The sequence below is a fragment of the Pseudophryne corroboree genome, chromosome 11 (assembly GCF_028390025.1).
Source record: "Pseudophryne corroboree isolate aPseCor3 chromosome 11, aPseCor3.hap2, whole genome shotgun sequence".
Lineage (NCBI taxonomy): Eukaryota > Metazoa > Chordata > Amphibia > Anura > Myobatrachidae > Pseudophryne > Pseudophryne corroboree.
In genome coordinates, this window is record NC_086454.1 from 331912213 (window position 1) to 331937212 (window position 25000).

A 25000-nucleotide genomic window follows, 5' to 3' on the forward strand; every position below is an offset into this window, starting at 1 on the left:
CTCACCATTGGGGTATTCAATAAGTGTCAGAAAGACGGCAGCTTCCGACAGAAATAGGTTCCAGACTTGTTGGAAAACATGTGGATTGGCGGAATAACCACGGATCCACGTGATTTTGTCGGAAACAAGGCCAAAACCGCCAGGATTTGGACCCGTTTACGACAACCTTAATCAGACTTTTAAAAAAGTCAGATTGAGGTTTGGAGACGGGGGAGCGGGGCGAGGGAGGGAGAGAGAGAGTACTTACCTACGGGGGCAGCTAGAGCCGCGGACGGAGGAAGACACGGCTCCTCTCTGACGTCCCCCCAGCCAGGCACCTCTCTCCTGGCAGGACAGAGTGCGGCTGTATGGCTGGCTGCCTCCAGCAGCTCCCTGTGATCTCACACGGGGAGCTGCTGACAGCCGCACGGACACCGGCCAAACCGACAGTCGGATTAAGCTCAAATCCCAAAGTCAGATTTGACCACTCTATTGAATAGGGGTTGTCGGATCCATTCCAACAAATGCATGTCGGAATGGATCTGACTCTTATTGAATATACCCCATTGTGTCATTCCAAAATACTGTGTATCAAGTGGCAATGTAAGAATATGCTTAAACAGTTACAAACATAAAATAAACGAGAAATAGTCATTTAGCAATAAGTATTCTTATTTAGTTTCCAAACCTCCTGTGCCGCACGGCTCCAGCTAGCAACTTTGACTGAGAAAACTTATTTTTGCCGTCGGCGGGTTTCACCGCAGCCTTCTTCTCGGCCTCCCGCTTGTGTTCCGTGGACGAGGCTGCTACTGTACGGGCATTGTGAGATAGGAATTAAGGAGAACAAAAGACTTAAAAGTAAAGTAATTTAGTAAGTACCCCAGGGGGGAAATGTAATAGGGTGTGAGAATCAGAATGTGAGAGATTTTGGTAAAATTCTCCTGTTTTTTTTTTAAAGCGGCAATCATTTAAATGACAAAATCAACCTGGTTTTGCAATGATTGCCACTTTAAAAAAAAAACTGGAGAATTTTACCAAAATCTCTCACTTTCTGATTCTCACACCCTATTACATTTCACTCCATGTGACATTATGTAGCCAGGGCTTATTCACATCTGCGGCGGGATCTAATGGGGGGTCTGAGACTGCCGGAGGTGCGGGATGCAGCCATCTTGGTCTCCAATGCATCCCGCCGCTGAAGTCAGTGATGACGAGTTTGTAAAGTACAGGTTGAGTATCTCATATCCAAATATTCCGAAACACAGAATTTTTTTGAGAGTGAGATAGTGAAATCTTTGTTTTCTGATGGCACAATGCACACAAACTTTGTTTATTACACAAAGGGGGTAATTCCAAGTTGATCGCAGCAGGAATTTTGTTAGCAGTTGGGCAAAACCATGTGCACTGCAGGGGAGGCAGATATAACATGTGCAGAAAGAGTTAGATTTGGGTGGGTTATTTTATTTCTGTGCAGGGTAAATACTGGCTGCTTTATTTTTACACTGCAAATTAGATTGCAGATTGAACACACCCCACCCAAATCTAACTCTCTCTGCACATGTTATATCTGCCCCCCCCTGCAGTGCACATGGTTTTGCCCAACTGCTAACAAAATTCCTGCTGCGATCAACTTGGAATTACCCCCAAACTTATTAAACATATTGGCTAAAATGACCTTCAGGCTGTGTGTATAAGGTGTATATGAAACATAAATGCATTCTGTGCTTAGACTTGGGTCCCATCGCCATGATCTCATTATGGTATGCAATGATTATAAAGTACGGAAAAATCCGATATCCAAAATACTTCTGGTCCCAAGCATTTTGGATAAGGGATACTCAACCTGTATTACTTTATTCAGTACTACATCACTATCTAGCATCCCTACAACAGAAGGAAATACTTACAGTTAATGCAAGACCATCATTCTCTACTTTATTATTAATTTACACAGCCACTTAAGAACAAGCCCTACTCACACTTACGCATGGGTTCCAATATCTGACAAACCTGTCTACTTACGATTTTGGCTTATGTGAGATTTTGGCTTATGTGAGATGCCATTGACATGTGAGATGAACTAGATAGTACACCGATCTAGCAAGAATTGACTTGCCTGCACAGTCTATCTTTTCTTGCGATGCCGACCTGGCGGGACCGCGCATCGGGATCGCAAGGTGACTTTCACCTTGCGATCTGCACTAACTTTTCTTGCGATTTTGACTATATAGTCAAAATCGAAAGAAAATCTCTCACCGTGTGTACACACCTTTAGAAGAGATTTTATAAAACACCAGTGAGTGCTCAACTAGCAAGACCCATTAATATGAGGAGAACTAGAGTCTTTCATCTAATGGTTCGCTATAAGCCAGAGAACAGTAGACCCCATGCAGGCAGACGCCGGGGGACAATGACGCTGGGAACTGGTGATCGACCGTTTGGGGGGGGGGGGGGGGGGGCAGGCGGCTGTGTGACATCTCACGCAGCCGCTGCGGCCAGTGGCAGCGACAATCAACTCCCGGACAGCAGCAGGAGCTGCGCTGGCCAGGAGTTACTCCACAAATACAAAAGCATAGCCGCTTTGCATTGCTTTTGTATTTGTGCGGAGGGGGGGGGGGGAGGCCGGACTGACATGCTGGGCGGACTAGCCCTGCGCTGGGCATCCCCCCGCATGTCAGGGAAGATGATCGCAGTTGTGCTAAATTTAGCACAGCAACGATCAACTCGGAATGACATCCATAGTCAACAGCGAGAAATAACAACATTTTTAGATCATAAGATCACTGTATACTACAACCTTCCCCTTTATAATGCCAAGCCCGCTTACCACAAACTGTATCCTCCCAGAATGTCTGCAAACGTCGTCTGACCCCCCCCCCCCCCCCCCCGTCGAAAGAGGGAGAGTGGAAGTGTCCAGACAGGTGAATTAACGCTCTCCCTCTTTAGAAAAGAATACACGTGCCACCAGTGTTTAGAGCTGCTTCACCATGGTAAATAGCAGAATCTGATCCAGACACACAATGAGAGTTATGCCCACAATCATATATCTCCCCCTCATAGTCTGCACAACAGATATTTATTTTCTGATGTGACCGATCAAAGATTTATTTATTTTTTAACAGTGTATCTGACCAACTACACATTACAGGAACAGGGTCCCATAAAACAAATCCTTTCAGTGTTTACAGATGCCCTTTACTTGTGCACGCTTTACCAGTGTTAGTGGGGTAATGTTTGGGTTACTTAATTGGGAAAAGTCTTTATTTAATTTTTTTAAATTGAGAAATTTCCTCCCCAGATAAAAGCCGGTTACATTATTATGATAATGTAGAAGGATATTCTAAATTCATTTAACTCTTTCAGTTCTTCGTCTCTCCTTTGCTTTTCCAGCAACTCCTGTTTCCTTGAAACTTCATCCAGAAACTTTGTTTCATCTTCATCTAAGCCGCGCACCATATTTTCTGTAACAAAACCATTATACCAGTAAGGATGAGTGAGAACAGCTACAGAGGAAAGTAAAATAGGTCTTTATTATTCGTTACTAGTTACCAGCGTGTCAACATCACGGCTCCGCCAGGCACCATCTAGTGGCCCCGGTGCACAAAACAATTTAATTCCCCATAGCGGTGAGGAGTAGCATTATATTTTTTTTATATATATATATATCTATCTATATCTATATACACACACACACACACACATATATATACACACCACGCTGAAATTTCTGTTGTACTGCGTGATCACTAAAAATAGGGTAGCCTACTGCCGGAGCAGCTTGGCTTCGCCCGCAGGAGGTCCGCCGCCATTTTAAGAGATCGCAGCGGCTGCATGTGACACACCCCTGCAACGCTCCGTTTTGGAAACAGAGCGTCTCCGCCCACCCGCCCCCATGAACGCCTCTGCCTGATTGGCAGGCAGAGGAGTTCAACTTTTCTGCGGGGCACCCGCAGTAAAGGCAAGCGCATGCGCAGAACAGGCACTGCGCATGCACCCGCTGAGCAATCATAACATTTCCAGGATGGATGGCTGGCTCTTTGCGATCCAACCTGAATTAGCCCCATAGTCAGAATGTTGACACCGTGTCAGTATGGTCTGAATGTCAACAATAAACACTTCGACAGCCAGAATGTTGAAACATGATGTTAAGGTTAGATTGCATTGAGGGTTAGGCTGCAATTAGAGTTTGGTTTAGAGTTCAATTCAGCTTAAAACACCATCGTCTACATCTTGAACAAAGAACTCAGTCTCTACTGATGTGTATAAATAACAAGGGGCCCTGGGTCTCCCCTTATTGCCACACGGTGGCTGGTATGGGAAACTGCTTTAATCACTTGCATAGCATGGTCGCATCTGATGCATCCACACGAGGCTGAGCTGTCCCTGACATGGTCGCATCAGATGCATTCACACCAGGCTGAGCTCTCCCTGACATGGTCGCATCAGATGCGTCCACACCAGGCTGAGCTCTCCCTGACATGGTCGCATCTGATGCGTCCACACCAGGCTGAGCTCTCCCTGACATGGTCGCATCTGATGCGCCCAGTCAGAAACACCCACTGAAGATACTCTTCCAGAAGCTGCCAATATCAAAGGGGCCTCCCGGGGAAATGCTATTTATCACTAGGATAGGGTATTAGGGTTAGGGGTTATGGTATGAGGGAGAGGGTATTAGGCTTAAGGGTCATGGTATGAGGGATAGGGTATTAGGGTTATGGTATGAGGGATAGGGTATGAGGGATAGGGTATGAGGGATAGGGGTTATGGTATGAGGGATAGGGTATTATGGTTAGGAGTTATGGTATTAGGGATAGGGTATTAGGGCTAGGGGTTATGGTATTAGGGATAGGGGTTATGGTATTAGGGATAGGGTATTAGGGTTAGGGGGTTTGGTATTAGAGATAGGGGTAGAGGTTATGGTATTAGGGATAGGGTATTAGGGTTGGGGTTATGGTATGATGGATAGGGTATTAGGGTTAGGGGTTATGGTATGAGGGAAAGGGTATTAGGGATAGGGTATTAGGGCTAGGGGTTATGGTATGAGGGATAGGGTATTAGGGTTAGGGATTGGGTTAGAGGTTATGGTATTAGGGTTAGGGGTTATGGTATTAGGGATTGGGTTAGAGGTTATGGTATTAGGGATAGGGTATTAGGGTTAGGGGTTATGTTATGAGGGATAGGGTATTAGGGGTTATGGTATTAGGGATAGGGTATTAGGGTTAGGGATTGGGTTAGGGGTTATGGTATGAGGGATAGGGTATAAGGGTTGGGGGTTATGGTATGAGGGATAGGGTATTAGGGTTAGGGGTTATGGTATGAGGGATAGGGTATAAGGGTTGGGGGTTATGGTATGAGGGATAGGGTATTGGGGTTAGGGGTTATGGTATGAGGGATAGGGTATTGGGGTTATGGTATGAGGTATAGGGTATAAGGGTTGGGGGTTATGGTATGAGGGATAGGGTATTGGGGTTAGGGGTTATGGTATGATGGATAGGGTATTAGGGTTAGGGATTGGGCTATGGTATGAGGGATAGGGTATTAGGGTTAGGGGTTATAGTATGAGGGACAGGGTATTGGGGTCAGGAGTTATGGTAAGAGGTATAGGGTATTAGGGTTAGGGATTGGGTTATGGTATGAGGGATAGGGTATTAGGGTTAGGGATTGGGTTAGGGGTTATGGTACGAGGGATAGGGTATTAGGGTTAGGGGTTATGGTATGAGGGGTAGGGTATAGCGGTTTGGGTTACGGGTGAGGGAGTTTGTTTGGGGAATGGGGTCAGATGTTGCTTTTATGTATTTATCAATGTCACACATGACAAGAAGAGGCACCAGCTCTGCCCTTCTGAGAGCACAGAGGTTGCCCTGAGAGGCTGGAGCAGCATCACCAGGCTCCTACCCAAACTTTATTATGGTGCTTGGCAATGCCTGATCCACTTCACAGCATTCAGACATGTGACACTGAGACATAATAAGCTCGCCCCAATCTGCAAAGCTCCACCCACTTTGGGTAAAATATTGCCCCTTTCAGGGTGTGTAAATTGGGGCAGGTGGGAGATATGCTATTCTGTTCCTGCCTACCCCTATACACAGTCACATTATGTATGGCTGCTGTCTGTGCTATGACATCATGATGGTCCAATTACACAATGAATGGAATGTCGGGGCAGAACACCAGGCTTTATCCTGTTACCTGGTTCCCAGGAGGACAGGACGTTGGCTCTGGAGCTGAGACTGTTGAAGCCTTGTGCTAATTTATTTCTATTCTAAGTTACTTAAACTTATATTTTAATAGTTTTTATTTTGATATATTATATTATTATTATATAGTAGTAAGTGTATATCAGAGAGAAGAGCGAGGAGTGAGGGAGCAGCCATGGGCTGCATCCCATGGAACACGTGTTGGCCATTCTTTTGGCGTAAGGTAAGTGCGCTTCTGTTTTTATTTGTACTTTGTAATTAGCACAATTAGGGTATTTCCTGGATTACATAAGGGATGGGGCTCACCTGAAAGTGGGCGTGTCAGAGCATACAAGGCGGTTTTGTCCCAATTTAGTAGGCCTAAATGTCAGGATAAACGGGCCCTTAGACTTTATTATACGTAAATGACTGATCACGTCTTGTGAGGGCGGCCTCAGGGGAGGATTCTGGGTGGGGACTTGTGCTGCACTACTGAGGTCACTCTCAATGGTTTCAGCTGCAACAAACCTGTGGCCATTACCCAGTGCCCACTATATTACACAAGTGTTTGGTAGGGGGCGGTTTGTGCACTTGCTGATATATTTGTCTGTGCACTGGTTAGTTTGGTAATAGACACTGAATTGGTGTATTAAGAACTTTGTTTTTATTTTAAACAAGATCTATTTCTATAAATACAGTGACAATGTATTACACATTAACGAATGTAGATATTTACACCATGACATATACAATATCATACAATACTGTAAAATATAATTGTGTGTGTGCGTACATATATATATATATATATATATATATATATATATATATATATATATATATATATATATACACACACACATACATACATACTTTAGGTAGTTCGTAATTACTGCATGCAGATACTATTGATAAACAATTATCGTTAAAGAAGAAACTTTTCAATAGCCCCTACATGTCATTGTATATGTCATTGTGCAAATATCTACATTAATGTGCACCACATGGTCACTGTATTTACAGAGATCTCTTTAAAAAAAAAAAAATAATAACAATTCTTAATATCCCCATTCAGTGTTAATTACCAAACTAACCAGTGCACAAACAAATATATTAACAAGAGCACAATCCGCCCCCAACCAAAACCAGCCTCAGGGGAAGGTGGAAGTCCGAGTAGAAGGGATGTTTGCTTATAACGGAGCTGGATTATTATTTAATATTTCTATTTTATCTTTATTTAAATAAGGCGCAGCCGAGGGATCCTCCCCTGTTCTCGGAGGAAAGTCAAGAGCCCACGCTCCCCTCGGAAAACCAGGCGCACCAGTTACCCGTGGAGAGGCAAGTGCCATCATTACCTCAGGCACCACCAGCCCCCCTGGCAAGCAAGATACCACCGCCACCCAGGGCAAGGCAGATGCCACCGCCACCCAGGGCAAGGCAGATGCCACCACCACCCAGGGCAAGGCAGATGCCCCCACCACCCAGGGCAAGGCAGATGCCACCACCACCCAGGGCAAGGCAGATGCCACCACCTCCGCGGACAAGACAGCCACCCCCACCATCCCGGGGAAATCACGCACCCACTCAACCCCGAGTGAGAAAGGCACCCCCGCCACCTCGGGAGAGGAAGGCACCACCTCCTCCTCGGGAGAGGAAGGCACCACCACCACCTCGTGAGAGGAAGGTGCCCACTCCATAGAGGCATCCGCACCCACCATAACCACCAGAGGCATGCTCCCCCACTACAACAACATCAGGGAGGAATGCGCCCCCACAACCATCAGGGAGGCATGTGCCCCACTACCACCATCAGGGAGGCTTGCACCCCCACTACCACCATCAGGGAGGTATGCGCCCCCACCACCATCAGAGAGGCATAAGGCATGTGTGCCCCAAAAACACCAGGGATGACGCATGTGCCCCCACCACCATCAGAGGGGCATGCACCACCATCAGAAAAGTTGCTTGCCGACACAAGCTATTATTTATAAATACATTTTTTTTATTAAAATGTTTCATTCAAATGTTTGTTGCCTAAAAACTACGCTCTGTTTTTTCCCCCAATTGGAGTGTCTGTATGGTGAATGAATAGTTGGGAACTAGTGTGTCATTGGAAACCTCGTTAGATGGGTCATATAAGCATATATTCATTATTTCCCAGCAGGGCCACACAAGAACTTTTATATTGGAAATTTATATGAATTTGTGGGGTTATAGGTAACCAGCTTTATAACAGATTGCCAGTTCTATGACCTTAGAACCAATTATATAGACCCTGTGCTGTGCTTTCATATAATTATGCCCTTGTGTTGGTTTTTATGTTAGACTTTACCATGTCCCTATAAAGGTTCTACAAGTTGGGCTGCCACCTGAATAAACTGGATAACGTTTCACGCACACACTGACGGTTAAAGACAGTAAAATGATCCACCAGATTTTCCTGCCCTGATCAAAAACGTTTCCTATTTTCTGGAAAAAAAATTAAACAGCCTAAAAACTGCTTTTGTGGCTCACTTTACATTAAAAGGTATAAGTTGTATAAGACCTGTCGACCTAGAACATGTCAACCTAGAGACCCTGTCGACCTAGTTATTGTGGACCAATAGTGGTCGACCTAGATAGTGTCGACCTAGAGACCGGATCCCGTGCTAGAGGATGCTTCTGTTTATAGAAAGTCATAAAAAAAAAATTTCCCCGGCAATCACATGACATTCCATAGGGATAACTGGATGTGTAACTTGTCAGATGGGCTGGTTTGAGTATCTCAGAAAAGCATCTCTGAATGCACAGCACATTGAACACCGCAGCAGAAGACCACACTGGCCTACACTCAGCTCAGCTGTCAGCTAAGAACAGGAGACTGATGCAGCAATGGGCACCAACACTGGCCAGTTGAAGGCTGGAAAAAAACGTTCTGACAAATTTCGATCTGTGTTGCGACACACTGACGTTAGCATCAGAACTTGGTGCAGCATCAAGAATCCATGGAACCAGCCTTCCTTGTGTCAGCAGTTCAGGCCGGTAGTGGTGTAATAGTGTGGGGAATGTTTTCTTCGTGTACTTTAGACCCTTTAGTATCTATTGAGCGTTGTTTAAATGCTACAGCCTACCTGAGTTTTCTTGCTGAACTTGTGCATCTCATCTAATGCCTACGTTGAGCAGGATAATGCACCATATCATACAGTGCACACATATTTACACAACCGCTTGGGTTAGGGAAGGTAGGGTTACGGCTCGGTTGCGGGGAAGTTAGACTGAAAGAATAAGACTGAATAAGAAAACAGGAATTTGATACCTACCGGTAATTTCTTTTCTCCTAGTACGTAGTGGATACTGGCATCTTGCACTTTAGTACCATGGGGTATAGATCGGTTCCACTGGAGCCTGGCACTTTAAAACCTTTAGTGTGTGTATGTGTGTGCTGGATCCGCCCCTCTAAATCATTTTATCGTAGTCCGTAGGGGATACTGGGAATCCATATAGTACCATGGGGTATAGACGAGTCCACTAGGAGCCTTGGGCACTTTAAGAATTTGATAGTGTGCGCTGGCTCCTCCGTCTTTGTCCCTCCTACCAGACTCAGTCTAGGAAAACTGTGCCGGAGGAGACGGACATACCATGAGAGAAGAACAATACAATTGCGGTGAGGCAACAAGCCAACACACAACCATGGCCCTCATTCCGAGTTGATCGCACACTGTCGATTTTCGCAGCGCAGAGATCAGGTTACTGCTGCGCATGCACCGCAATGCGCATGCGCGTCATACGGGTACAAACAGCATTGTTGCTGTGCAATGATTCCATTCGCACAACCGTTCGCAAGGAGATTGACAGAAAGAGGGCGTTTACGGGTGTCAACTGACCGTTTTCTGGGAGTGGTTGGAAAAACACAGGCGTGTCCAGGCATTTGCAGGGCGGGTGTTCGATGTCAATTCCGGGACCGGACAGGCTGAAGTGATTGCAAGGGCCGAGTAAGTTCAGACCTACTCCGAAACTGCAAAAAACTTTTTCGTCCCGCTCGGCTGCACATGCGATCGCACACTTGCAAAGCGAAAATACACTCCCCCGTAGGCGGCGACTATACGTTTGCACGGCTGCAAAAAGTAGCTAGTGAGCGATCAACTCGGAATGAGGGCCTATGGACGTAAGGAGGCCGCTAACCAGAACAGAGGGCTATGGCTATCCCAACAACATAACGGGACCACAACGCCAGTCCAACCAAATACTTAGAACAGGTAAGCAGGAACAAAGCACCGAGGCAGGTGCCCAGTATCCACTACGGACTAGGAGAAAAGGAATTACCGTCCGGTATCAAATTCCTATTCTCTTACGTCCTAGAGGACACTGGGGTCTTATACTTTAGTACCATGGGGAAGTCACAAATCTCCCAAACGGTTGGGAGAGTGCTGAGACCCCTGTAAAACCGCCTGACCAAAATGAAGGTCATCCTTTGCCAAGGTATCGAACTGATAGAACTTAACAAACGTGTTTCGATCCAGACCAAGTTGCAGCTCGGCACAACTGTAGGGCAGATACACCCCGGGCAGCCGTCCAGGAAGAGCCCACCGACCTCGTCAAGTGGGCCTGAATAGAAGTCAGCAAAGGCAGAGCTGCCGAAACATAGGCCTGTTGGATGGTCGACCGGAGCCAACGAGCAATAGATTGCTTAGAAGTTGGCTGACCAATCTTGGAGGCATCATAAAGGAGAAACAGTGACTCAGATTTCCGATGACAGGCCGTCCTTATGACATAAATCTTCAGAGCCCTGACCACATCCAAGGATTCAGGACCAACGGAAGCTTCATACAGCACCGGAAACCACAATAGGCTGATTCATGTTAAAAGCTGACACCACTTTTGGTAAAACTGAGGATGGGTCCTAAGTTCTGCCCTGTCTGCATGAAAAATCAAAGAAGGGCTCTTACAGTATAAGGTCCCTAATTCAGAGACACCTCTGGCAGATGCCAAAGCCAATATCATTACCGTCTTCCAGGTGAGAAATTTTAACTACACCCTATGTAAGGGTTCAAACCAGTCCGATTGGAGAAAGGACAGAACCACATGGAGGTCCCACGGAGCTGTGGGAGGTTCAAAAGGCGGTTACATATGCAGAACACTCTTCAGGAAAGTCTGTACTTCAGGCAACATGGCAAGTTGTTTCTGGAAGAAAATTAGAGAGTGCCGAAATCTGGACTTTGATGGAGCCTAAACGTAGGCCCATATCCACTCCCGCTTGCAGGAAAAGTAGAAAACGACCAATTCTAAATTCCACGGGATCAACCTTCCTACTTTCACACCAGGAAACATACTTTTTCCAGATACGATGATAATGTTTCAACGTAACCATCTTCCTGGCCTGGACCATGGTGGAAGTAACCCGGGACGGAAGACCCTTTCTTGATAGAATCTCTCTCTCTCAACTTCCAAGCCTTCAAACGTAGCCACTGTAAGTCTGGATAGACGAACGGACCTTGCTGAAGAAGATCGTCTTGGAGTGGCAGAGGCCAGGGATCCTCCAGAGCCATGGCCAGGTGATCCGAGTACCACGCCCGTCGATGCCAATCCGGGGCTATTTGAATTGCCAGAACGCTTTCCCTTCTTAGTCTTTTTAGCACTCTTGGGATCAGCGGTAGAGGAGGGAACAGGTACACAAACTGGTACGCCCACGGTGTCGTTAGCGCGTCCACTGCTACAGCCTGCCGATAACCCTGTTCTAAAACAATAACGACATAGCTTCTTGTTGAGATGAGAAGCCATCAGATCTATCTGCAGACAGCCACACCGGTGAATTTACTGGTGAAAACACCTGGGGATGTAGGCCCCATTCCTCTGCAGATCGTGCCTGCTGAGGAAGTCTGCTTCCCAGTTGTCCACTCCTGGAATGAATATGGCTGAGATGGCCCTTGTGTTGCCTCCGCCCAGAGGAGGATTTTTGACACCCTCTTATCGCCACTCTGCTTCTTGTTCCACCTTGTCAGTTTATGTACGCCACCACTGTGGCATTGTCTGATTGAACCAGGATCGTTGACCCTTCAGGAGATGGGAGGCTTGTAGAACAGCATTGTAAACTGCCCTGAGCTCCAGGATGTTTATCTGTAATGCAGATTCCTAACTGACCATAACCCTTGGAACTGGGCCACTTGGGTCACCGGTCCCCAGCCCCAGAGGCTGGCATCCATTGTCAGTAGAATCCACGAGTGGATACTGAAACTTCTGCCCTCTACCAGGTGAGGAATTTGAAGCCACCATAATATAGAAATCTGGGCTTTCGGAGAAAGGGTCACTTCCTGATGCATATGCAGGTGAGAACCCGACCATCTGTCCAGCAGATCCAGCTGAAACGGGCGAGCATGAAACCTGCCGTATTGGATTGCCTCGTAAGCAGCCACCATCTTACCCAGTAATTTGATGCAAAGACGTATAGACATCCTGCGAGGACTGAGTACCTAGCAGACCATAGCCTGGATAGTCAAGGCCTTGTCCATCGGGAGAAACACCTTTTGAGATACTGTATTCAGTATCATTCCCAGGAACTGAAGACGTTGGGTCGGTTCCAGGGGAGATTTCTGAAAATTTAGGATCCATCCATGATCCGTGAGTAGGCGAGCAGTCAGATCGATGCTGTGCAGTAGACGCTACCTGGACACAGCCTTTATTAGGAGATCGTTCAAATAGGGGACTATGGGCCATATTCAGACTTGGTCACACGCAGGCTATTTTTTGCACTGCTGCGACCAGGTAATTTTTGCCCAAAGGGGAGGGGGGAATCGCTGTACAGGGCTGCAAACGCTTGTGCAGAGAGCTGCACAAACAAAAGTTTGTGCAGTCTCTGCACAGCTCAAGACTTACTCACCCGCTGCGATGAACCAGGACGGAACGGACGTCAGGATCCCTCCCTGGAAACAGCCGGTCGCGCCTGCGTTCGCATGGACACTACCTGAAATCGGTCAGTTGTTGACCACGAGCGGACTCTTCCTGTCAATCTTAGTGCGATCACTTCCTTTGTTAGATTCGTAGCTCCATGGCGACGGGCGTCGCCAGGGAATAACGCGCCTGCGCACTGCGAACCATTCGCAGGCGCACTTCAGACCTGATCGAACCACTGCGAAAAATGGCAGGAGGAGATCAGGTCTGAATGACCCCCTATGCTCACACCCATCATGCACAGCTGCAGCATCATCTCCGCCATGACCTTGGTGAAGACCCGCGGAGCTGTGGATAATTCAAAGGGTAAGGCCTGAAACTGGAAATGGTCGTCCAAGATGGCGAACCTGAGGTAAGCCTGATGAGGCGGCCACATCGGAATGTGTAGGTAAGCATCCTTGACATCCAAAGACACCAGGAACCACTGCCCTCAGAGACTCTATCTTGAATTTGAACACCCGCATATATGGGTTGAGAGACTTCAGATTCAAGATGGGGCGCACCAAACCATCTGGCTTGGGAACAACAAAAAGACTAGAGTAAAAACACCTGTTGCGTAACGGAGGAGGTACAGGAACTACCACCCTTGTCTGCAAAAGTTTTTGAATAACCCCTTGTAAGGTAAGTTTTCCTGCGGGTGAAGCTGGTAAGCCCGACTTGAAAAACCTGAGAGGAGGAAGTGTTTGAAATTCCAGCCGGTATCCGTGGGAAACGAGGTCCCTCACCCTAGAATCCCGGCAGGACTCTGCCCACACATGGGCGAAGTGTTGAAGGCAAGCACCTACCTGAAAGTCACCTTGCTGCTGGGGCCAACCGTCACGCAGAAGAGCTAGTAGCAGGGGATCCGGTGGTCTGGTTCCGGGAGACGGCAGGTCTTACCATGAGCTCCTCTGGAAGTGGTGGAGACCCCTCAGACCCTGCCTCTGAACCTTGCAACACGAAAGGACTGCAAGGAGGGTCCGGCGTAAGAACGTCTAGCAGGTGGCGCAGCCGATGGCAGATAGGTAGACTTACTCACCATTGCTTGGGAGATCCACTTATTTAATTTGTCTCCAAACAAGGCATCACCTGTAAAGTGAAGATTTTCTACACCCTTTTTGGAATCAGCGTCCACCGCCCATTGACGTAACCACAGAGCTCTGCGTGCTGAGACAGCCATAGCAGCAGTGCCGCCATTTACCTTACACAACTCCTTAATAGCCTTGCTCATAAAATTTGCAGCATCCTGTATATGTTGCAACAGAGTAACGACCTCATCCCGGGGTGAAGAGTCTAAACCATCAATAACATTATCAGACCACTTTACCACAGCCCTGGAGATCCACCTACAAACCATTGTAGGGCGCTGTGCTGCGCCTGCTGCCGTATAAGTTGCCTTGAGCGTTGTCTCAATTTTACGGACAGCTGGTTCCTTCGGGGATACAGCCTTGGGAACAGGTGGTACCAATTTCTTAGACAGTCTGGATACAGATGTATCGACCGACGGGGGTTTTTCCCAGACCTTCCTATCCTCAGCTGGAAGGGGAAAGGTAGATAAAAGCCTCTGAGGAGTCTTACATTTTTAATCAGGGTTTAAGCAGGACTCCCTGGCCAGGGAGTTTAACTCTTTAGATATCGGAAAGGTAGTTGAACTCCTGGGTCTAACATTAAAGTATAACTCCTCATCTGGTTCTGCCTCCTAATCCGGTATGTGGAGGACCTCCCATACAGCAAAAATGAGAACCTCCACCCCAGGGGACAGAGAGCTGTCCTCGTCCATATCATCATCATCCACACCTGGCTGATCAGAGTCACGTGAGTGACCCCGCTGAAGATGGGGTAGAATTACAAGCAGCACACATAACCAAGTCCACCGACATTATGCAGGAAAACCAAAGCGCAGCCCCCTTGTCCAACACCCCACACAGACCCTAGAGAGCCCTTGGAGTGACACTGAGGAGCGGACCTAGCACACAGAACACAGCAGCACGATGTGTGCTCCCCCCTGACTATGACCCTCTGGTACCAGTTTAAACCATCTGTAACAGCGTGGGTCCTGGAGGAGCAGCGTGCATGCAGCCTTGATGATCCGCAGCAGCAGGATATGGTGCTTTCCCCGCCGCTGGTCCTGCTTCGGGAAGCTCCGCCCCTTGCAATGGCGCGCAGTCCCTCACAAGATTATACTGGCCACAAGCGTAAAACACAGCAGAAATGTCTTCAACAGTCCACACAAAGTCTTAGATGACAGTGAGCACTGCGGGGCTAATAGCCCTGAGCCAGTTTCATCCGCGGCGGGCACCGCAGCTCGTGGCCCGTGACCGCCGTGTGACATGCCAACAAGCTGCACCAGGGACCTGCTAACCGGAGCCCTGGTGTAGCACTCACCGCACCTGGTCTTCGGCATCTGTTAGAGGGTGGTGGCTAGCTGCTGGCGTGGGCACACATACTGACGATGAGTGATCAGCACCTCAGGAGCTCAGTGTCCAGTCAGCTGGGATTACGAACCATTAACCCTCAGGAGGTTGGTTCGGTCCCCCCTCTAAGTCCCACGAAGCAGATTGGCAACCAGTCTACCAGTACTACCTGAAAATAATAAACAAAAATAAAAAATTAAAGGAAACTCTCTGGAGCTCCAGAGAAATGCACCCGGCTCCTTGGGCACATTTTTCTAAACAGAGTCTGGTAGGGGGGGCATAGAGGGGTGGAGCCAGCACACACATACACACTAAAAGTTTTAAAGTGCCAGGCTCCAGTGGAACCGATCTATACCCCATGGTACTAAAGTACAAGACCCCAGTATCCACTAGGACGTAAGAGAAAATAGGATTTGAATTACCTACTGGTAAATCCTTTTCTCGTAGTCCGTAGGGGATACTGGGAATCCATATAGTACCATGGGGTATAGACTGGTCCACGAGGAGCCTTGGGCACTTTAAGAATTTGATAGTGTGCGCTGGCTCCTCCGTCTTTGCCCCTCCTACCAGACTCCGTCTAGGAAACTGTGCCCGAGGAGACAGACATACTTTGAGAGAAGGATAGATAAGGAAAGTGGTGAGATTACAAACCAGCACACACAAAACAATAGGAAAGCCATGCTAACCAAACTTGAAACCAGAAACAGCAACAGCTGAGCCAACCAGAATACTTAACCAAGTAACAGTGCAGGAAGTACGAAGCACCGGGCGGGCGCCCAGTATCTCCTACCGACTATGAGAAAAGGATTTACCAGTAGGTAATTAAAATCTTATTTTCTCTTACGTCCTTGGGGATACTGGGAATCCATATAGTACCATGCGGAAGTACCAAAGCTCCCAAACCGGGTGGGAGAGTGCCGAGGTGCCTGTAGAACTGATTGACCAAACTGAAGGTCCGCAGAGGCCAAAGTGTCGAACTTATAAAACTTTGCAAACGTGTTCGAACCTGACCAAGTAGCTGCACGGAAGAGCTGTAAAGCCGAGACACCCCGGGCAACCGCCCAAGAAGAACCCACTGACCTAGTCGAGTGGGCCTGCACAGAGTTTGGAACCGGCAATTCTGCCGTGGAATAAGCATTCTGGATAGTGAGCCTGATCCAGCGTGCAATAGACTGCTTTGAAGCAGGACACTCAATCTTACTGGGTTCATAGAGAACGAACAGCAAGTCCAATATCCTGTGACGAGCTGTTCTCTTTACATACACCTCACAACATCCAAAGACTTTGAAGTAGCAGAGGTGTCCGTAACAGCCGAAACCACAATAGGTCGGGATGACCTTGTCAAGAATCCCTCTCCAGGCTAGAATCAGCCGTTCAACTTCCATGCCGTTAAGCGTAGCCGCGGTAAGTCTTGATAGACGAATGGGCCCTGTTGCAGAAGATCCTCGCGGAGAGGTAGAGCCACGGATCTTTGATTAGCATCTCAAGAAGATCCGCGTGTGAGGCCCTTCGAGGCCAGTCCGGAGCAATGAGGATTGCTTGAACCTTTTCCCTTTTGATTCTCTTTAGAATTCTTGGGATCAGAGGAAGTGGAGGAAACACGTACACCAGCTTGTAGACCCACGGAGTTGTCAGAGAGTCTACCGTTACTGCTTGTGGGTCTCTCGACCTGGAACAATACCGCTTGAGCTTTTAGTTGAGTCGAGAAGTAGAGATGTGCACTTGAAATTTTTCGGGTTTTGGTTTTGGGTTCGGTTCCGCGGCCGTGTTTTGGGTTCGACCGCGTTTTGGCAAAACCTCACCGAATTTTTTTTGTCGGATTCGGGTGTGTTTTGGATTCGGGTGTTTTTTTCAAAAAACCCTAAAAAACAGCTTAAATCATAGAATTTGGGGGTCATTTTGATCCCAAAGTATTATTAACCTCAATAACCATTATTTCCACTCATTTTCAGTCTATTCTGAATACCTCACACCTCACAATATTATTTTTAGTCCTAAAATTTGCACCGAGGTCGCTGGATGACTAAGCTAAGCGACCCTAGTGGCCGACACAAACACCGGGCCCATCTAGGAGTGGCACTGCAGTGTCACGCAGGATGGCCCTTCCAAAAAACACTCCCCAAACAGCACATGACGCAAAGAAAAAAAGAGGCGCAATGAGGTAGCTGTGTGAGTAAGATAAGCGACCCTAGTGGCCGACACAAACACCGGGCCCATCTAGGAGTGGCACTGCAGTGTCACGCAGGATGGCCCTTCCAAAAAACACTCCCCAAACAGCACATGACGCAAAGAAAAAAAGAGGCGCAATGAGGTAGCTGTGTGAGTAAGATAAGCGACCCTAGTGGCCGACACAAACACCGGGCCCATCTAGGAGTGGCACTGCAGTGTCACGCAGGATGGCCCTTCCAAAAAACACTCCCCAAACAGCACATGACGCAAAGAAAAATTAAAGAAAAAAGAGGTGCAAGATGGAATTGTCCTTGGGCCCTCCCACCCACCCTTATGTTGTATAAACAGGACATGCACACTTTAACCAACCCATCATTTCAGTGACAGGGTCTGCCACACGACTGTGACTGAAATGACGGGTTGGTTTGGACCCCCACCAAAAAAGAAGCAATTAATCTCTCCTTGCACAAACTGGCTCTACAGAGGCAAGATGTCCACCTCATCATCATCCTCCGATATATCACCGTGTACATCCCCCTCCTCACAGATTATCAATTCGTCCCCACTGGAATCCACCATCTCAGCTCCCTGTGTACTTTGTGGAGGCAATTGCTGCTGGTCAATGTCTCCACGGAGGAATTGATTATAATTCATTTTAATGAACATCATCTTCTCCACATTTTCTGGAAGTAACCTCGTACGCCGATTGCTGACAAGGTGAGCGGCGGCACTAAACACTCTTTCGGAGTACACACTTGTGGGAGGGCAACTTAGGTAGAATAAAGCCAGTTTGTGCAAGGGCCTCCAAATTGCCTCTTTTTCCTGCCAGTATAAGTACGGACTGTGTGACGTGCCTACTTGGATGCGGTCACTCATATAATCCTCCACCATTCTTTCAATGGGGAGAGAATCATATGCAGTGACAGTAGACGACATGTCCGTAATAGTTGACAGGTCCTTCAGCCGGACCAGATGTCAGCATCAGCAGTCGCTCCAGACTGCCCTGCATCACCGCCAGCGGGTGGGCTCGGAATTCTGAGCCTTTTCCTCGCACCCCCAGTTGCGGGAGAATGTGAAGGAGGAGATGTTGACAGGTCGCGTTCCGCTTGACTTGACAATTTTCTCACCAGCAGGTCTTTGAACCCCAGCAGACTTGTGTCTGCCGGAAAGAGAGATCCAAGGTAGGTTTTAAATCTAGGATCGAGCACGGTGGCCAAAATGTAGTGCTCTGATTTCAACAGATTGACCACCCGTGAATCCTTGTTAAGCGAATTAAGGGCTCCATCCACAAGTCCCACATGCCTAGCGGAATCGCTCCGTGTTAGCTCCTCCTTCAATGTCTCCAGCTTCTTCTGCAAAAGCCTGATGAGGGGAATGACCTGACTCAGGCTGGCAGTGTCTGAACTGACTTCACGTGTGGCAAGTTCAAAGGGCAGCAGAACCTTGCACAACGTTGAAATCATTCTCCACTGCGCTTGAGACAGGTGCATTCCACCTCCTATATCGTGCTGAATTGTATAGGCTTGAATGGCCTTTTGCTGCTCCTCCAACCTCTGAAGCATATATAGGGTTGAATTCCACCTCGTTACCACTTCTTGCTTCAGATGATGGCAGGGCAGGTTCAGGCGTTTTTGGTGTTGCTCCAGTCTTCTGTACGTGGTGCCTGTACGCCGAAAGTGTCCCGCAATTCTTCTGGCCACCGACAGCATCTCTTGCACGCCCCTGTCGTTTTTTAAAAAATTCTGCACCACCAAATTCAAGGTATGTGCAAAACATGGGACGTGCTGGAATTTGCCCAGATTTAATGCGCACACAATATTGCTGGCGTTGTCCGATGCCACAAATCCACAGGAGAGTCCAATTGGGGTAAGCCATTCCGCGATGATCTTCCTCAGTTGCCGTAAGAGGTTTTCAGCTGTGTGCGTATTCTGGAAACTGGTGATACAAAGCGTAGCCTGCCTAGGAAAGAGTTGGCGTTTGCGAGATGCTGCTACTGGTGCCGCCGCTGCTGTTCTTGCGGCGGGAGTCCATACATCTACCCAGTGGGCTGTCACAGTCATATAGTCCTGACCCTGCCCTGCTCCACTTGTCCACATGTCCGTGGTTAAGTGGACATTGGGTACAGCTGCATTTTTTAGGACACTGGTGACTCTTTTTCTGAGGTCCGTGTACATTTTCGGTATCGCCTGCCTAGAGAAATGGAACCTAGATGGTATTTGGTACCGGGGACACAGTACCTCCAACAAGTCTCTAGTTGGCTCTGCAGTAATGATGGATACCGGAACCACGTTTCTCACCACCCAGGATGCCAAGGCCTCAGTTATCCGCTTTGCAGCAGGATGACTGCTGTGATATTTCATCTTCCTCGCAAAGGACTGTTGGACAGTCAATTGCTTGGTGGAAGTAGTAAAAGTGGGCTTACGAGTACGACTTCCCCTCTGGGATGACCATCGACTCCCAGCAGCAACAACAGCAGCGCCAGCAGCAGTAGGCGTTACACGCAAGGATGCATCGGAGGAATCCCAGGCAGGAGAGGACTCGTCAGAATTGCCAGTGACATGGCCTGCAGGACTATTGGCATTCCTGGGGAAGGAGGAAATTGACACTGAGGGAGTTGGTGGGGTGGTTTGCGTGAGCTTGGTTACAAGAGGAAGGGATTTACTGGTCAGTGGACTGCTTCCGCTGTCGCCCAAAGTTTTTGAACTTGTCACTGACTTATTATGAATGCGCTGCAGGTGACGTATAAGGGAGGATGTTCCGAGGTGGTTAACGTCCTTACCCCTACTTATTACAGCTTGACAAAGGCAACACACGGCTTGACAAATGTTGTCCGCATTTCTGTTGAAATACTTCCACACCGAAGAGCTGATTTTTTTTGGTATTTTCACCAGGCATGTCAACGGCCATATTCCTCCCACGGACAACAGGTGTCTCCCCGGGTGCCTGACTTAAACAAACCACCTCACCATCAGAATCCTCCTTGTCAATTTCCTCCCCAGCGCCAGCAACACCCATATCCTCCTCATCCTGGTGTACTTCAACACTGACATCTTCAATCTGACTATCAGGAACTGGACTGCGGGTGCTCCTTCCAGCACTTGCAGGGGGCGTGCAAATGGTGGAAGGCGCATGCTCTTCACGTCCAGTGTTGGGAAGGTCAGGCATCGCAACCGACACAATTGGACTCTCCTTGTGGATTTGGGATTTCGAAGAACGCACAGTTCTTTGCGGTGCTTTTGCCAGCTTGAGTCTTTTCATTTTTCTAGCAAGAGGCTGAGTGCTTCCATCCTCATGTGAAGCTGAACCACTAGCCATGAACATAGGCCAGGGCCTCAGCCGTTCCTTGCCACTCCGTGTGGTAAATGGCATATTGGCAAGTTTACGCTTCTCCTCCGACAATTTTATTTTAGATTTTGGAGTCCTTTTTTTACTGATATTTGGTGTTTTGGATTTTACATGCTCTGTACTATGACATTGGGCATCGGCCTTGGCAGACGACGTTGCTGGCATTTCATCGTCTCGGCCATGACTAGTGGCAGCAGCTTCAGCACGAGGTGGAAGTGGATCTTGATCTTTCCCTAATTTTGGAACCTCAACATTTTTGTTCTCCATATTTTAATAGGCACAACTAAAAGGCACCTCAGGTAAACAATGGAGATGGATGGATACTAGTATACTTATGGATGGACGAGCGACTGCCGACACAGAGGTAGCTACAGCCGTGGACTACCGTACTGTGTCTGCTGCTAATATAGACTGGATGATAATGAGATGAAATCAATATATATATAATATCACTAGTACTGCAGCCGGACAGGTATATAATATATATTTATTATGTAATGACTGATGACGGACCTGCTGGACACTGTCAGCTCAGCAGCACCGCAGACTGCTACAGTAAGCTACTATAGTAGTATGTATAAAGAAGAAGAAAGAAAAAAAAAAAAAACGGGTAGGTGGTATACAATATTATATATATATTATATACAATTATATATATATATTATATATATTAAACTGGTGGTGATTGTTAAACTGGTGGTCAGGTCACTGGTCACACTATCAGCAACTTGCAAGTAGTACTCCTAAGCAGACAATCACAATATATATTATACTGGTGGTCAGTGTGGTCACAATGGCAGTGTGGCACTCTGGCAGCAAGTCCTGCTCTCAGACTCTAACTGCTCCCCACTGTCAGTTTCTCCCCCACAAGTCAGATATACATTATACAGTCACACTATCTATCTATCACTTCAGCAAGTAGTAGTACTCCTCCTAAAGTACTCCTCCTAATGCTCCCCAAAATTACTACTGTGTCTCTCTCTACTCTAGTCTCACTCTCTTCTCTATAAACGGAGAGGACGCCAGCCACGTCCTCTCCCTATGAATCTCAATGCACGTGTGAAAATGGCGGCGACGCGCGGCTCCTTATATAGAATCAGAGTCTCGCGATAGAATCCGAGCCTCGCGAGAATCCGACAGCGGGATGATGACGTTCGGGCGCGCTCGGGTTAACCGAGCAAGGCGGGAAGATCCGAGTCGCTCGGCCCCGTGTAAAAAAAACTGAAGTTCGGGCGGGTTCGGATTCCGAGGAACCGAACCCGCTCATCTCTATCGAGAAGCCATCATGACGATTGTGAGGATATCCTCACTGACGTGTCAACCACCGGAACACCTCAGAGTGGAGACACCACTCCCCCGGGTGTAGGTAGTGTCTGCTGAGGAAGTCTACTTCCCAGTTGTCTACTCCCGGAATGAAGACCGCCGACAACGCCATGGCTATGTTTTTCTGCCTAGAGGAGAATTCTTGACACCTCTGACATTGCTGCTCCGCTTTTTGTTCCGCCCTGTTGGTTTATGTACGTTACTGCCGTAACATTGTCCGACTGGACTTGAATGGCCTGATTCCGAAGTAGAGATGAGGCCTGCAAAAAGGGCGTTGTAGATTGCCCTGCGTTCCAAGATGTTTATTATTGGAAGGACGACTTCACCATCTTCCTTGAAACTGCACCCCCTGGGTGATTGCTCCCCAACCTCTGAGGCTTGCGTCTGTGGTTAGCAGAGTCCAATTCTGAATCCTGAACCTCCGACCCTTGACGAGGTAAGAAGTCTGGTTCCACCATAGAAGGGAGATTCTGGCTCTTGGTGACAGACAGATCCTCTGGTGCATGTGAAGATGCGATCCAGACCATTTGTTCAAAAGATCCAGCTGGAAGGGCCTCGCATGAAACCTTCCGTACTGAAGTGCCTCGTATGAGGTCACCATTTTCCCCAGAAGGCAAATACACAGATGCACAGAGATCAAAGGCTTCAGGAAAGCCCAAACCTGGGCTGGATTACCATAGCCTTCTCCAAGGGAAAGAACACTCTCTGAGACTCTGTGTCCAGTATCATTTCCAGAAAAAAAAAAAGCCTCTGCGTCGGTTCTAGGTGAGATTTTGAAAAGTTAAGAATCCACCCGTGATCCTGGAGGAGTTTGGTTGAGCGACCAATGCTGTCCAACAACCGCTCCCTGCATGGTGCCTTTATCAGGAGATCATCCAGGTATGAAATTATTTTCACTCCTTGTTTGCGGAGTAGAAACATCATCTCTGCCATCACCTTGGTGAACACCCTCTGTGCCGTGGAGAGACCAAATGGCAGGGCCTGGAACTGGTAGAGACAGTCCTGCAGTGCATACCGGAGATAAGCCTGATGAGGCGGCCAGATCGGAATATGAAGGTACGCATCCTTGATATCCAGAGACACTAGGAATTCCCCCTCCTCCAGACCTGAGATCACCACTCTCAGAGACTCCATCTTGAATTTGAACACTCGTAAGTACGGGTTCAAAGACTTAAGGTTCAGAATTGGTCTTACTGATCCGTCCGGCTTCGGTACTACGAACAAGTTGGAATAGTGCCCCTTGTTTAGTAGATGAGGTGGAACTGGAATAATGACCTGAGTCTGTACCAGTTTTGGGATGGCATGCTGTAAAGTTATACTTGCCTCTTGTGAAACTGGCAAGCCTGATTTGAAGAATCTGTGAGGTGGGAGCTTTTGGAACTCCAGTCTGTAGCCCAGGGAAATAAGATCTATGACCCAGGGATCCTGGCACAAATATGACCAGATCTAACTTAAACATTGTAGTCGGGCTCTCACCTGACAGCCTCCCAGGCATTGTGGTCCACCGTCATGCTGAAGTCTTTGAGGAAGCAGAGCCTGAGCTCTGTTCCTGAACACCTGCTGTTGCTGGTTTGCATGGTTTACCTCTTGCGTCGCTGGAAGACGTAGAAGCACCTCTGGATTTGCCCTTGAACTTGGCCATCCGAAAGGACTGTAACGTAGAAGCTGAATAAGTCTTCTTGGTTAGGGGGGCTGCGGAAGGAAGATACGTAGACTTACCCACGGTAGCTGTGGAGATCCATTTGTCTAATTCATCTTCAAACAAGGCCTCTCCTGTGAATAGTAGGCCTTCCAAGCCTTTCCTTGAGTCCGCGTCAGTAGTCCACTGGCGTAGCCACAAGCCCCTGCGTGCCAACAATGCCATAGCGGTGGTAAGTGCGTTAAACACGTTAAACCCTCAGTTAGGTTACCTGACCATTTAGCAATGGCTTTAGTGATCCACGCACATGCAATAGTGGGTCTTTGGGCCACCCCAGCAGCTGTGTACAATGATTTGAGTGTAGTCTCAATTTTACGATCAGCCGTGTCTTTTAGGGTGGCTGCACCAGGAACAGGCAATACAATTTTACGTGACAGCCTAGAGACTGATGCGTCCACTATCAGTGGATTTTCCCATTTTTTCCTATCCTCCAGAGGAAAAGGAAAAGATGAGAGCAACCTTTTAGGGATCTGAAACTTCTTATCAGGATTAACCCATGGTTCTTCAAACAGGGTATTCAATTCCTTTAACACGGGAAAAGTAACTGAGGACTTTTTTTACATTAAAATAAGATTCCTCACACTCCTCTGACACCTTATCAGGAATATGCAGAACATCTCTGATAGCCTCTATAAGAGCCTCTATTCCCTGTGACAGAGCTGCATCCCCCCCCCCCCCCCCTCTGAGTGCTGAGTGCACCTCCCCTTCCTCCATGTCTGACCTGTCAGAGTCAGACTGCAGGATATGGGCCAGAGATCGCTTTTGCGGACAAATGGGAGGGGACTGAGACGCTGTTTTGGGGACTAAGGGGTCTATTTACTAAGCCTTGGGTGGAGATAAAGTAGCTGGAGATAAAGTACCAGCCAATCTGCTCCTGTCATTTTTCAAACACAGCCTGCGACATGGAAGTTAGGAGCGGATTGGCTGGTACATTATCTCCAGTGACTTTATCTCCATCCAGTGCTTAGTAAATAGACCCCTGAGTCTCTGTT

General features: G+C 47.8%; 1 protein-coding gene across 2 annotated transcripts in view; it reads right to left on the minus strand.

The window, feature by feature from the left end:
- Positions 1-25000, minus strand: part of PSME3IP1 (proteasome activator subunit 3 interacting protein 1) — an 82594-nt gene that overhangs the window by 16241 nt on the left and 41353 nt on the right. For both annotated transcript variants that reach the window (XM_063945758.1, XM_063945759.1), the window contains exons 4-5: positions 3318-3440; positions 668-800 (exon numbers count right to left, since the gene is read on the minus strand). In XM_063945758.1, coding sequence (XP_063801828.1) covers positions 668-800; positions 3318-3440 — 256 coding nt within the window. The remainder of the gene's footprint in view (positions 1-667; positions 801-3317; positions 3441-25000) is intronic.